This window comes from Diorhabda sublineata, chromosome 6 (genome assembly GCF_026230105.1).
Source record: "Diorhabda sublineata isolate icDioSubl1.1 chromosome 6, icDioSubl1.1, whole genome shotgun sequence".
In the NCBI taxonomy this organism is placed as follows: Eukaryota; Metazoa; Arthropoda; class Insecta; order Coleoptera; family Chrysomelidae; genus Diorhabda; species Diorhabda sublineata.
In genome coordinates, this window is record NC_079479.1 from 30307346 (window position 1) to 30322297 (window position 14952).

Sequence of the window (14952 nt, forward strand, 5' to 3'; positions counted from 1 at the left end):
AGACCATGAAAGAAGATTAACGCCCATAGTTTCATTAGAAGAAATATATTCCAGTCCAATGTTACGTTTTTGCCTACTTTTCATGGACTTCTTAAGCTTTTTCATTAGATTCGCTCTACTAATAACAGTCTCAATATAAGTATTTCTAAACTTAAACATAAACTTTATTATGACATTTTAAATATACCTAATTTAAATGAGTATCTTAGGATATATGGCAACATTAATGTGAATATGTCAAATCTGACATTGCCATCATGAAGTTTGACATTTGACATATCCAGAACGTGTCGTTGTTTACAAATACTTGAAATATTTATCTTTATAAAATAGAATTAAATCGCGAACATTTTCGTGCGATGATTTTCTATGATTTTCGACGTGGATTGAACCAAGATTACCGATCACCAAGCCAGGTGCCCTCGCATTTAAAAAATACTGAATGCAGGTATACATTTCTCTGAATAACTTTCTCATTAAAACAATAATCTTCTACTCCCGACTAAATCCATATCTGACCCAAGAAATTCTTTTTGGAAAGCCTCCTTTCTTTTATAACCTTCCTAATAGCATACAATTAAATTAATCCTTTCCGATATACCTGATACACGTTTTGGGAAAAACCAATATACCTGCATCCTTTTATATTCTAGTTGTCCCATACTCACACGATTCCAGGCAAGAAGTTTAGATTCGAGGAGAAATTTATTCTATCTCGGGACAGCGAAACGTTCAGATCTCAGCGGAGTTACGTTGAGATCAGTGTGGGCTTCAGTTCATTCGATGTGATTGTTTGGCTCTAATTCCGACACAGATTGTATCTTAAAGGTTTTCAAGTCAAGATGCTTTCATTAAATCTTCCATAAAGTGGGCAGCCCAGTTACTGATAAAGGCAACGAAGCTATTGATTTGGATCTTCTTTAATGCTTTTCTGTACATCGGTTACAGCTTCTTCCGTGTGCACTGTTCGCTATCTCATATTATCAGTAGATTCATAATAAAAATTTTAGAGGAAACTAAACAAAATGTTAATGCCAATAACATCTTATAATGTTTTTCAATTACACGACGACTATGAGATATTTTCTTAATCTAAAAATGTTACACAAATTGAGAAAGATACCTTCCAATAACATCCGGGTACAACTTAACTTTACGATCGTCCAATTGCCTTATTCAACCCTAAATCCGAAAGCGAGCACAAAAAACCCGAACGAGATAAATCGTTGGCAATATGAAGCCACATCAGGTCGAATTTAGCTCTTTAAAATTACCAAGGGGTCGTCCTCTAAACGGCTCCACCCCTTACTCTGCGGTCTCCCGCTGAAAGGGGGGGTTGTTTGAAGATGAGCAGGGAAACTATACCTTGTACCCATCTGTCAGTTTCATTATAGTTCAGAGATAACTAACTGTTATCAACACCGTCTTCATCTTCATTTGTTAATAAACTTGCGGTTGTTTAGAGTGTAGGTGTCAAGTGAAAAGACGTGAGCTAAGGTAATCTTGAAAGGATATAAGCCACATACTTGTTGAAAAATTCATTTGAAGGTAAATGTATGACAGTATTGCATTTTCCATTGAAAAGCGTCCATGATATTTTTCCTTTAAATTATCTGTTTATAACAACTAGATTAGAAATAAGTACTGGCAATATATAAATTCTCCATTATATCGTAGTTTGCATGATTTTTAAGGTTTGTAGTGCATTTATTCAATCGAAATCTCAAGTTTAGACATAGGTAAAATATAGGAGAATATGTTTCATTACACGAAGAACAAAATTTGGTACACGATGCAAGCAGTGGTGGCTCTTAGCAGGTGTTCTGCACTAATATTGTCTTTTTACAACAATTTGTAATAATTTATAGTGTGGGATAAAAGAAACATGCAGAAGTGAGTTTATCCTCGGGAAATTTGCTTTACTATTCTTCAAAGTTTCCCAAACAGAAAAGTGATCCAATTGCTATAGTCATTTTATATATTATTACAGAATAATCTGAATATTTCTTAAAATTTTCGTGTTTATAAAAGTTTTGGTCTTACATTAGTCTTTCATAACCGTAAGCTGTGCAGAACAATAGAAGAACGGTTGGACAGGCCAAAAGCCATATCATAGGATTTTTTTTATTAAATACCTATTTGTTAATGAACGTTTGAAATTTTGTATTATTTGAATTGCAATAATTTTGCTGGAAAAAGCATTCCACCATAATGCTTCATTCCAACTGCCTCGCTTTCTAAGGCTACTCTGCATACATGTAGCTTCACAGAGAATGCACACGTACCCACCATATAACCCTGATCTGTTCCCAACCGATGTTTTCCGTTCGCAAAGGCCGAGTTAAGACGTAAAAGATTTAACAGCGACGATGAAAGCTTTAGTCGTTTAGACGTTTTGAAGAGTTTGAGTAGATAGAGGGAGACTATATTGAAAAATAATTCTAATTTTGAAGACTGTTTTAAGATGTATTGATCCAAAGTTATGGACATACAATTTCCTGGATACGCCCGGTCGTATTTTTTTAAGAATTATTCTGTATACTATTTAAAAAATTTTCATAACCTCAATTGTATGACTTGTTTGACTTGTTGGATTTGAAAATGACATATGAATAATTTCATTTCACTTGAAGACAACAACGTCCACTAAATAGGACGTGAGCGTTTTAGGCGAAAGTAACTTGATGTGTTTGTATATCTAAATCTTTATTATTAAATTCATACCTGTCTTTATTCCCACTACACTGTGCAATTTCATTGTCTTCATTCGCCCATGCTCTAAAGAACGCCATATTTTTATTTATTTAAAGAAATTTATGAATCAATAAATAAATCTCACCAAGCCACGCCACGTTTATCGCAGACTGTCTAGCTGGAATATTTCAAACAAATTGAGTACATACGTTTACCGACAGTTTCGGCCAATAGAAATGCATTTATGTTTACGATTCGATGTTTTCATTGGTAAACAGAGGAGATGATGAGTCTACGTGGACTGACAATGTTTACCGAATTTTATACGAGGAGTAAACATGTTTCATTTCTTAATTTGGTATGAGTGCCGTGGGTATTTATGAAATATTGATTGTTGATTGGAAGAACTATAACCTGTTTGGTAAATCTCAGCCCTTTCTCAGGACTCATTTAGTTTTGATCTTTGTGTTTATCAATTCATTTGTATAGGACGCCGAAATAAGTGATATATTCAAAATGTAGCTGAATTAATGGAAACCACTTTTCCCATAGGCGTTTTTGCGGAGTCCATTTTGAGAACTATATTTTAGATGTTTCGGAATTCCTTTTCACCATTTAAATGTTCGTCTTACCGATATATCATTCTATAAGTTCCAAAATAAAACATCATTCACAAAAAATTTGCATTAATAAATGGGGAAAGGGAGTGGTACATTTTTTGAATTACTAGACCGTAATTTATGTACAGGGCATAGGTAGTTTTATTAGTAGATACACTGAAATCATGGTAGTTGGGTAGAAACTACATATATGCACAAAAAGAAAAAAGAAACATGCATAATTTTACGCCACATTATCAGTTTTCTTGTTTAAATGTTACAGATAATTTTATCACTAAACTTTCTACAATTTCTCACTTCTTAGACCTTTTTTAAGGTTTTTGTTGTTAAATCATACAAATTTTAGTTTTCTTTAAACTACATTGGCTTTTTTGGAAATTGCTTTGACGATTCGACTTAATTTTGATCTTCTTCAAAATATTCTGAATTCATTTTCTTACAGTATTTTTGGTCCTAGGGTTGTTGACGTTGTTTTCGTTTCTATTATTCTTAGTTTTAATTCTGTGTCAAGCTCATTAATTCACCTGCATAAGTTGTTGTTAGTCCTAATTATCATTCTAGTATTTTTACTCAGATTTATATCTTTTAATGATCAATATTTCGCGTATAATTTATATCCTGGTATCTTTATACGTCTTTTTGACACATATTATACTATTCTCAAAATTATTTGTGAAAAAATTAACTGGTTCAAGCCTAGGTGAGTTTTTTTGAAGGTACAATTGGTCTCAAGCTCCGACTCAATTTGCATAACTAAACTAAAAAAATCTAAAATATCAACAAAACAGCTGAGATTAACAATTTCTTTAATTATAAAGGACGGCAGATTCCACGGATGTATCAGTCTTCTGATGTTCTGTTTGGTATTTCAGCTCTTGGAGATGTGTCTATTTAAGGTTGTTATGGCCTGGCTCACTAAATACCACCAATTTTTTACTTATCACTTTTTCTACAGCTTTCACTATATGTACGTCCATCCATTTCCTTGGATCTATAGCTTTAGCCTTTCCCATTTGCTCAAATATAACAAATAAATTAAAGAGCTGTTCGAATCAAACTCGTGACAAATATTAAATGCATCTGATTAGTTTCATGATTGAGGGACGCTATCGACTGGATCACGTTTACCTGATTTACCACCCTATTCAAAATTTCGTTATACTCATTTCCTAATAGTGCCGTAGGGATAAACTACAATTTTTGATTAATACTGAGTATAGTTTGTGATAATTTCTATTGATTTGTGACTAATCTCTAGCTCTTTGCAAGGGAATGTTGATTCCTGACCAACTTTTTGATTATTTTTGTTAAATATTTCCCTATTTCAGTGTTTTGAAAAGAATGGACCCGAAGTGAGTTCCGAATGAGCTCCCTACCACAAAAAATGCTATTTCTCTTTTCATTATGATATAATTGGGAAAAAAATTTGTGAAACAACGACGACTTTCAAATGGAAAACCCATTTAAACTACGATGAAGAAGATTTACATTTTGAAACACCAACAGTTTCAATTCAAGAACATCTCCCGGAGCTAATAAATGGTTTCCGACTTTCCGCATATTCCTTCAAATATGTGATTAAAAATCATTTGTTGTTAATCTTGGTCAAATTTCAATCGACACCTATCTAAAGAAAGTCTTTAAAACTATGTCGCTAATTAATTTTTAGTTGCGCTGCAAAAATTAATTTCCAAGCGAAAGCTATACAATTTTTAGTGCTTTTTGTCACTATTTAAACGTCTGAAACTACGTTCCAGCCTTAATGTATTTCATAAATGAGTATCGAAGCAGAGTTGAACCTATTTTGAAAATAAAATTACCATCAATTCATTCTATGGTGAAAAACATCACCGCTCTTACTAATGTCAAAATATTAAAAAAAAACGAAAAGATAACGAAGTATCTTTAATTATGTTTTTGCTAAATAGTTATTCAGCAATTTTTGTGTATGAAACAAAGAATTTATTTTATAAATCGCTTCAAATAGTAAGTAAATAGTCCATGACAAAAAAGAACTAATATGAAATCAACGTCAAAAAGTTGAAGATAGATTATTTATCGATCACCAAGTAAAAATTTTAATCCAACAAACTGAAAATCGAAATTTTTCTTATTCTGTTTAGCAGGTACCGCAAAATGTAATCCGTTAAGCTAGCAGCGATACCTCTAAACACGGCCGTTAGCTATTAGGGATGTTACATCACTACAATTATTCAACATCATTGAGTCATTTTCTAAGTTATCATCAATTAGAAGATCGATCAAATGAAAACGAACATCAAACTTCGAATTTATGTGACGATATTGTTCAAGAAAATGATATTCGATGTAGAAGTAATTCTTCCGCTAGTAATAAGTCTTTTACGATAGCTGCAATATTGGGATTGAAGAATGACAACAAAAACTTAGGTGAGTTGATGAATGATTTATGAATGTTTAAACAAAATAAATTTTCATGATTTCTAAACACATTTCTATTAAAAATGTTTGTAACCCTCTCTCCCATACATTAAATTCTTTATTATATCACCTACACCTGAATTTTTACCTGAGAAAGAGCAGAAAGACTGATACGAAGAGCAAAAGAAAGAATTGTGGTTTCTGTAAGATAATAAGCGAATGAATACCATACTTCAAAGACCACAAAATATATCCCAAACTGTTCCTCTGTTCCTGTTTTAATTAATTCTGCAGGAATAGCGCAAGATACAGGGGATTTCCGGGACTCACACATCAATTTGTTTTTGGCTGACCCTATATTTAGGCCGATATTCTCATCTATGTTGAATTCTGTTTCTTCTTTCTGACCTTTTTTCCCTTCCACGTAGGTATTTAGCTTCTGACAGCAACATGGTTTTTGATTTCGTCGTTTTTCATTGTATCTTCCCAGCGCTCATTCTGCAGCTCCTATATATGGACGGTGAAAGATTCCATCTTTCATAACAGTTGAAAAATCACGAACAACGAAAATGCTTCTCGACCTGTGTTTATTTCGTTTATTTCTCACACAAAACTTTTTGCGGGAGAAGGACGATGAAAAGGAAGGACCTCAAAAAAGAAAGAAATAAGGAAAATGGTTGAGCAGAACAAGAAGAAATGAAAGAATTATATTCAAAATAGAAAAGAAAGAAAAAAATAAGGAGGCATACAAATCCATAAGAAGAAAAGTTAAGAAAGAAGTCAAAGAAGCGAAAAACAAAACATGGAAACAATTTGAAGAAAAATTAGCAAATGCCTATGAAGACAATAACAAAATCAGATCAATGGGAAGAAGAAAGGGAATGAGAAAAATAAGAGATAAACGAACAATATAAAGGTTAACACGAAAAACATATAAGAACATACAGCCCCAGAGGTAGAAACTTGAAAAATGAAGAAGAATTCGAGGAAGGGGAATTATACGAATATAGAAAGATAAGAGAGGAGAAATCGCGGAAGATTACGTGGAAGAAGCAATAGGGAAAATCAAAATGAGAAAAGCATTTGGAGGAGACAACATAGAAGCGGAAATGATAAAATATTTAGGACAAACAGAAAAGGGAAAGAGAAATTCAATTTAGCATGGAACGCAAATAAAATTCCCAGACAATGGGAAGAAGATTCTCGTTGATGAGGAAATGGAGGAGAAACAAAGTGAATATGGAAAAAGAAAACAAACTATAAACAACATATACATATTAAGGACCTTAATATTACATATTACATTTAGTTTAGGATGGCAGTAAAACAAGGAGATAGGCTTCTATTTATACTTGTTATGGATAGAATGACAAAAACAAAAAAAGGATGAAGGAGAAGAACTATAAACTGCAGACTAATTGGCTATGGAAACCGGAAAATGGACGGATTAGTATATGCAGACGATAATAGTAATCGTAGCAGACACATTTGAAAAAATGGAAGAAAAGTAGACATGAATAAAGACAATACAAAACTTGAGAATGGTAGTAAATCAAAAAAGAGAACACTGACAAGTTTCAATAATGAATAAAGAAATAGGAGACAAAAGTATATAACTGGAAAACTCTACTCACGTATAGTATGAAAGTGAAACTTGACTAATGAACAAAAAGATAGATTAGTAGCAGCGGAGATGAAGCAACAGAGGAAAATAACAGGGAAAACGAGGGTGGATAGTATATAAGAAATAAAGTAATTTTAGAGAAACTTAAATAGGAAGCAGTAGAAAACAAAATAGTTTGAAGATGTTTAAACTGGTGCGGACACATGAAGAGAAGAACACCACAAATCCTCACAAGAAAAATGACAGAAACAAAAAGATATAAGAAAATAAGGAGAGGAAGATCCAAGAAGTAGTATAGGAAGAGGGAAGACAAAGCAAAACAATACAGCAGATGTATGAAGTAGCAGAAAAGAGCGGAAAGAGGAAACACTTGTTTGAAACATGAGTATTTAATAAACAAAACGACAATCGTAGGGTCAACATATTTTTTATACACACCATGTATATTTCAAGCAAGATATATTTTAACTGTGTAATTTAAGATACTTGAATAGTTTATCTTTTTAATTGCAGGTAGCGCGGTAGGTTCTGCGACCGATTTAAGTGTCGTGAACTTATCGACGGGCGGTGACCGAAGCGGTGGCGCTCTGATATCTGGTTGCAGCAGGTTACAACTTCCGGTACACGTCTCGTCGGTGTCAGGCACTGCCGCTCCTGGAGGCCACTTTGCCCCCTCTAACCCTTCAGATACTGGTCGCGGATGCCCCCCGTCTAGGCACAATGGTAAGTCTCTTTTTAAAGAGTATCACATTGCAATTATTGTATTCAATAAAAAAAACACGACTGAAAAAAAGAACGACAAAAGATTAATTGAAGAATAAACACGGGAAGGAGTTCAACTAATAGTGTTTATTAGTCGCATCAGAATTAATTGGTATTTGGACAATTATTTGAAGTGGAATTTTTGGAACCGTGGGACATACTGATCATATCGAGTGTCCTAAATCGTGCTTGTAAGCGGTGCCTTAAGCACCTACATAATAATAGAGAATTCAGTAAAGTCGATATTTTCAATCGGGGACGTAATATTCCGCTTCCAAAAAAAATGTGAAATCCATTATTTTCAACTACAGAAATAATTTTGGTGAAAGCGGCTCATAGAATTTACGTATTTTAAACAGCCAACCAAGAAAACCAGTGCGAGGAATATTAAAGTGGAAATAAAGAAAAATACAAGATCGTGTATCAACACCAAAACAGATGATAGGAAAAAAAGTTTTCCACTAACTGTCATACTCGAATTACCCATGGAAGAAGACCCTTCCAAATGTAACGAGTGGAATGTGAGACTGAACGTTGAACTTATTCTCGTGAACAAAAGACAAAACTATAATAATATAATAACGAAAGGTTAGGTGGTAATAACCCTTAGCGGTTGAAGCATACACAGAAAAAAACAAATTGAAACCCAGACACAAACAGAAGCATTTGACGATACTGTTAAGAGCTTGATAAGAGAAAATAATTGATGATATATTATAGAATTGAAACAACTACAAATAGGATATTGAAATCAAAGACCGTTGTCTGCTAGTAACCAAAAAGAATTAAAATATAATTAAATAACATGAAAGCAGGAATTAAAAATGAAAAACATAAATACGAATATAAAAAAGACAAAAATTAATATAGTGGAATAAAAAAAGGAAAATCTCAAAATCTAAATTGACGAATTAATGTTGAATAATAGAATAACATGAAAGCAGATATTAAAAGTAAACAAAACTATTATTAGTATAAAAAGCAAAAAATTTTAACATCGAAATCGATAAAATTATTTAAAAGTTTTAAATATTTAAGAACCGATACAAGAAATAAAGAGACAGAAGAAAATTTAAGAATCAGCGCAGTAGTTGAAGAAGTTTTGAATGTAGGTGTGGTAGTTAGAGAGTTGGTAGCTGCTCTATTCAGCAATAGCGAACGGACCCTCATTTTTATCCGCTACAACTAGCTCCCGATCACTGATCGGTGCCTTGGTTCTTCTAAATACGACTCTAACAATCATATTCCTCACGACCACAATCGTTTTTATATCCGATGAGTTTTCTAACCAATTTAATCCTTTGGTACGTTTCCGTATCGAGCATATCATCTATAAAAAATTCCTCTACTTATTTTAATTAGGTTGCGTAATCTAGCCATACCACAATCAATGAAAAATGTATCAATTAGAAAATTCAATCCGTTTTCTGAATGTTTTCTAACCGTTCCAGCTAAAATCAAAGAGATATCTTAATCCAGAATATAAGCTCTATTCGATGTCCTTCAACGTTTTAATTATGTTTCAGTGAGGAATTCCCTCAAGCACATGTCACATGGTGTATTACAAAATAAAAAAAGTTGCAAAAGCAAAAGAGTCAGAACGATTTTCACTCCCGAACAATTGGAAAGGCTGGAAGCGGAATTCGAAAGACAGCAATATATGGTTGGACCGGAACGACTTTATTTAGCACATACGCTTCAACTCACCGAGGCACAAGTTAGTAGATACATGCTTGTTTTTTTTTGTGTTTATTCGTTATAAAATAAAAATATGCGAGTTTGAGAATAACATAAAAAATTAGAAACTTTTTTCATGGTTCCGATAAGTATTATCAATGAGCTCAGTAGTTGAAGCATGAGATGAGAAAAAACTCTCCATCAATTGCTATAATTCTATAGTTCACATATTTCTAATAAGGAATATTGATGACAAACGTAATCAATTAAGAATAAGATTAAACAACCCTCTAACGACAAGAAACCGCAAATGATCTTATCTCCCTTCGGTAACATAATTTGTTCTCGGTTTTCAGGTGAAGGTCTGGTTTCAGAATAGGCGTATAAAGTGGCGCAAACACCATCTAGAATTAACACATCAACGTCTTGCGGTTTTGAAACAGCAACAGCTTCTACTCGATGACACTCAACCGGATGTACAAGATACTAATAGTTCCGGAACGGATACGTGAGTTTAATAATGAAAAAAATATATAATGACGCTAAAGTAAACTTACGCAAATATGATTAATTAAAGAGAAACGATACTAAAATGTTGTTTATTCAGAATCATTTATTTTTAGTAAATCAAATTATTGAAATATTATTTATAGACGACACCATCTGAAAGTTGTTCGTTCTGTATTCATTTACATACCGAAAGTTGCGTTTTGAGTGTTACATGTAGTAAAAGTGACAGCTCCGTACTGCAAAACACTTTCAGGACGTTCTGGAGTAGACAACTTCTTAAATGCGACTCTAGCCACTTCGATGTTGATAGTTGACAGTTTCACTTCGATGATTTTGTATAACCTTAAATTTTTAATTTTCTGAAATTATTTGTTTTATCCGAAGTTTTGTCTAAATTAATGACTTAATAATAATGAATGATGATGGAAAAGAAAACCTTAGTGATGAAGAGTTACTCGAATCCACGCCACCTGATCACACCGAAGAAAGTAATGCGGCCGTTCTTAATTCGTTGCCGGATAAATCTCGTGCAAGGTACGCTTTATGAAGTGGTGTCACCAGAAAAAATTATAAATAAAATGTTTATAATTCTCTATTAGCTATTTCCTTTCCTCAGTGTAATTGAAAAAGTTTTTAATTCATGCGTCGTCTAAAAAATGTTGTGTACGCCGCGGCTGGACAACAATAGATAAAAATCAATATGGCTAAAACAAATTTGGATGTGGCTTTATTGTTTTCCAAAATATTCTACATGGAAATCCATATACTTTGGCATGCGTTTGCACCAATTGTCGTAGCATTGAGATACCTGCAAAACATGTGATTTGATCGCATCAACTGCTTCTTCAGGAGTAGAAAAACGTTTACCACGCAATTTATTTTTAATCTGTGGGAATAAGAAGGAATCATTTGGTGCCTGCACGGTGGGTTATCCATCAATTAAATGTTTTGACTGTTCAAAAACGTTTTTGTTTGAACTGATGTGTGAGAGCTCGGATTGTCGTGGCGAAGAATGATTCGTCTTCTGCGACTGATTTTTCCAAGACTTCTGTCAAACAAATGCCGATATACCATTCAGAATTGCCTGTTCTATGTTGCTGTAATGGAACGACAACGACATGTTCAGTAATACCGAAAAAATGGGTGACCATTCACGCTTCGTGAACAATTTTCGGTTAGTTTCGGGTTCTTATGCATAGATTTTTTCAGCATATCTGTGCTCCAATCGACACAAATTTTTCCTAAAGCGAAGTGCGATCACGAATTAATTCGGAAAATCAGCGAAACACGGTAGCTCGACATGGTGCTTCATCACGAAAAATTAAAACGAATTGATCGGCACACTGCTGGGTTAATCCGCTCGAAAGCCATAGAAATAATCATCGCACGAAAATGTTCGCGATTTATGTCCATTTTTTGACCAAGTTGAATGTTTTAAGTAACTGTAAACAACTTGAATAGCACCTGTATCTTCATGACGGCAATGTCAGATTTGACATATTCACATCAGTGTTGCCATTTCCCAAAACTTAAATAGTAACCCTCGTAACCATAGACATAGACCACTAGTCACCACAGATTATATTGAGAGAGAGAGAGAGAGGTTCGTTGGTTTTTTTTGTGGCTGGGAGAAGATATTATTTACGTGAAAGAAGGGATGCAATAGGCTGGAAAAGATTATAATAATTAAATAATAATAATTAAAAAATAAAACGAGGAAAAGCAAACGCCCGAAATAAACTATCTAATTTTCGCAGATTGTGATGATATTTTTTACGGTTGGTACTTTTCGTTTTTCAGAATAAGTGATACCAACGTGAGATATGTCGGTGTAAGCTGCAATTTGGTGTGAAACTTACTTACACTAAATGTAACCTAAAATTTTACGTTTTCCTATATCTTAGGATGCCCAGAAATTTAAATATTTTTAACGTGACAAATTTCTTCAAATTTGTCGGAATTTTACTTACTGTTGTTCGACTGATTGGTCTGCCTAAAATTTCGTAACAAAATCGGGCAACAAAATGTCTCAACAGGTAAAGTGGTTTATGATTTGAATAATTGCGTTTTGTTTAAATGATAAACTATGCAAATTGTGGTTTATACAAATTTATTTACAATATGAAATATTTTTTTTCTACGATGGTGGATTTTTGTTGTAAAAAATTCATAAATATACGTAAGTTTACTGATGCGATAAATATTTTCGGATATCGGTCTATTTAATATTAAACTAAGTAAATAATATGTAGCAAAACACTGTACATATGACACGAAAATGTATATATTAAAAAAATGTAAAAATGTTCAAATCAAAGAGTCCAAGAAGTTAATCAAAGATCTATTTATCAATGCTACTGCTCACTTCTGTATTATCTTTTAATGATATTTCAAAAAAAAACTCAGCAATAACAGATTTCGAAATATAACGAGAAAAGAAAATGACAACGTTCATACGATTTATATTGCGAACTAGTGAAATAACACGCAAATGTGAGAAAGTTACTTTCAATCGAGTTGTGTATGCGTTTTTTTATACATACTTTATAAGTTCAGTAGCGATATAATATTCTGTGTAATAATTCCATCCGTATTAACCCTGTATTAAAATATAAATTGTATTATACCGATTTAGTGAAAACCATTGCCACTTTTTCATTTTCGGATACTTATCTACCTCCTGTAATTGTGAAACTATTTGGCCGAATAAATCAGTAAATTTGAAACAACCTTTGTAAAACTGTAGGTCAGGTAATTGATTTTTTCAATTTTATTCTCCCGGAGATATCAGGGTGAAAAACTCCGCTTGCAAGCTTCGTCGTAAGCTTCAGCGGAATTTAACAGAGAATTCAGGAAACTGATTAGGAATCGATATCCCATCTCCAAAAAAATTGATGTGGTTTTCCTAAGTTCCACGGGCTATCACTAGCATTTGCTTTGTTGAAATCACTAAATTGAATTATTCGATTACTTTGTTTTTATCTTCATAATATTGTAGAAGATATTACAAAAAGACAATTACTTCTGAAAATTCACTAATTCTAGCCTTATTTTCACAAATGATTTCCATTTTTTCATCTCTAAGGTAACATAATCATTTCAAAACTAAAAGAAAAGGTCCTGGCTACTTTTGGTAGTACATGTATAAAATTATACTTTCGGATATGACTGTTATTTAAAATGAGTCGAAACAGCAATTAAAGCTGATTTTACAGTCTTACGCTCGCGCTCTCGTTCGAGGTCACGCTGGAAACTATTTACAGAGTTTTTGAGTTTCCGTTGTCAATAAGGTTTTAATTGGCTGTCACTATTTGGACTAATTTCATTTCGCAAAACCAGATGTATGGTATAAGAAAAATCTCGTTACTGTCTGGTTTTTTGTCAAGTTTCGGCATTTTTTTAGATTTGTTAATATTGTTTTTATTCTAGTCATGGTTGAATTTGATTAAAATTGATGTACTATATGACCTGAATACCAGTTTTCATTTGTTGGCTCTGGAACGCCAGCGTCGAACGTAAACCATTTTCCAACACTAACTAGGCGTGAACTTGTACGCGAGCGCGAGCGTTTGTGCTTATAAAAACGTCAATTTATAAATTTTTAAGCTTGCGCTCATCCTAAATTAAACAGATTACCAAGTGTGATTTAAAAAAACAAATGCCGGCGCTCGCGCTTCAATGCCTAAGGCCATTAAATTCTATATGCAGCGACCGACTGGAAGGTAAACGTTCTGATCTACGTCTGAACGCCAGACACAGCCTAGCCAGAACAGCGCTAGCGTCTAGTCGTGTGTTATAAAATGGATATAAATTCAACAAGGAACCGAGTATTTATTAAGAGAAAGAAAGAAGGATATTTCCAGATTTTGATAATGAAACACTTAAAAGAAACCAATTCTAAATTTATTGAATATTTTCATGTCAATCAAGAACATTTCAAACATATCGTAGAACTTGTGCGGGAATATATTATAAAACTGCCATCAAAAAGGCATCCCAAGCCCATAACACACGAAGAAAAAGTTGCTTGTCACTTTTATAGTATAATGGACTGATTTAATCAATAATTCAGCTTTTACTTTATCGAATTTCGACATTGTGTGCTGACGCCAAATACGTAAGATTTATGATGCGGCTTACGGCGTAACGCCGTACGCGGCCGACGGGGTTTATGGGAGACCATAGCCTGCGAACGCGAGCTTAAAAATTGATCTCAATGGTTTAAATATATACATGTACGTTTGTATTGAATATATGTACTTATTTGAAACATCTGGACTCTTTAGATTCATATATCAACTGTAGTGCAAATGTATTAAGCCAAAGGGTTGTTCAATAATTTATTTGTTATTAACCTAACAAGAAATTTAATTGAATTTAGTATGTAAACTGATGTAATTTCAAATAAAAAACTATTAACTGAATCAGTTTATTTTCATTATACCACTATCAACAATATTCTGGAGACATCACTTAAAAGGGCTTTTCGGAGACTACGATTTTCCCAACACAATTTTCTGCGGCTGTAAAAAGGGATGAGGCTACAAAAGGTGGTTTGACGGTGGTTTACAAAAGGGGTACCTTCTCTAAAAAGATTGTTTTATTGCCGAAGATATGATGGCGACCATTGTCTGGGATAATCATGGGATTTTGTCAACGACTATC

General features: G+C 33.3%; 1 protein-coding gene across 1 annotated transcript; it reads left to right on the forward strand.

Annotated features, from left to right (window-relative positions):
- The first annotated feature begins 1387 nt into the window (after positions 1–1387).
- Positions 1388–14711, forward strand: LOC130445976 (T-cell leukemia homeobox protein 1). The gene is made up of 5 exons (XM_056781919.1): positions 1388–1548; positions 5438–5723; positions 7852–8061; positions 9627–9817; positions 10134–14711. Exons 2-5 carry the CDS (start codon positions 5507–5509, stop codon positions 10287–10289), a joined length of 774 nt encoding a protein of 257 aa, XP_056637897.1. The 5' UTR covers positions 1388–1548; positions 5438–5506; the 3' UTR covers positions 10290–14711.
- The last annotated feature ends 241 nt before the right edge of the window (positions 14712–14952 follow it).

Coding starts and splice junctions, on each gene's coding strand:
- LOC130445976 (XM_056781919.1), top strand. CDS start 5,507: ATGTTACATCACTACAATTATTCAACATCATTGAGTCATTTTCTAAGT. Junction 5,724..7,851: donor GAATGACAACAAAAACTTAG/GTGAGTTGATGA, acceptor TTTTAATTGCAG/GTAGCGCGGTAGGTTCTGCG. Junction 8,062..9,626: donor CCCCCCGTCTAGGCACAATG/GTAAGTCTCTTT, acceptor ATTATGTTTCAG/TGAGGAATTCCCTCAAGCAC.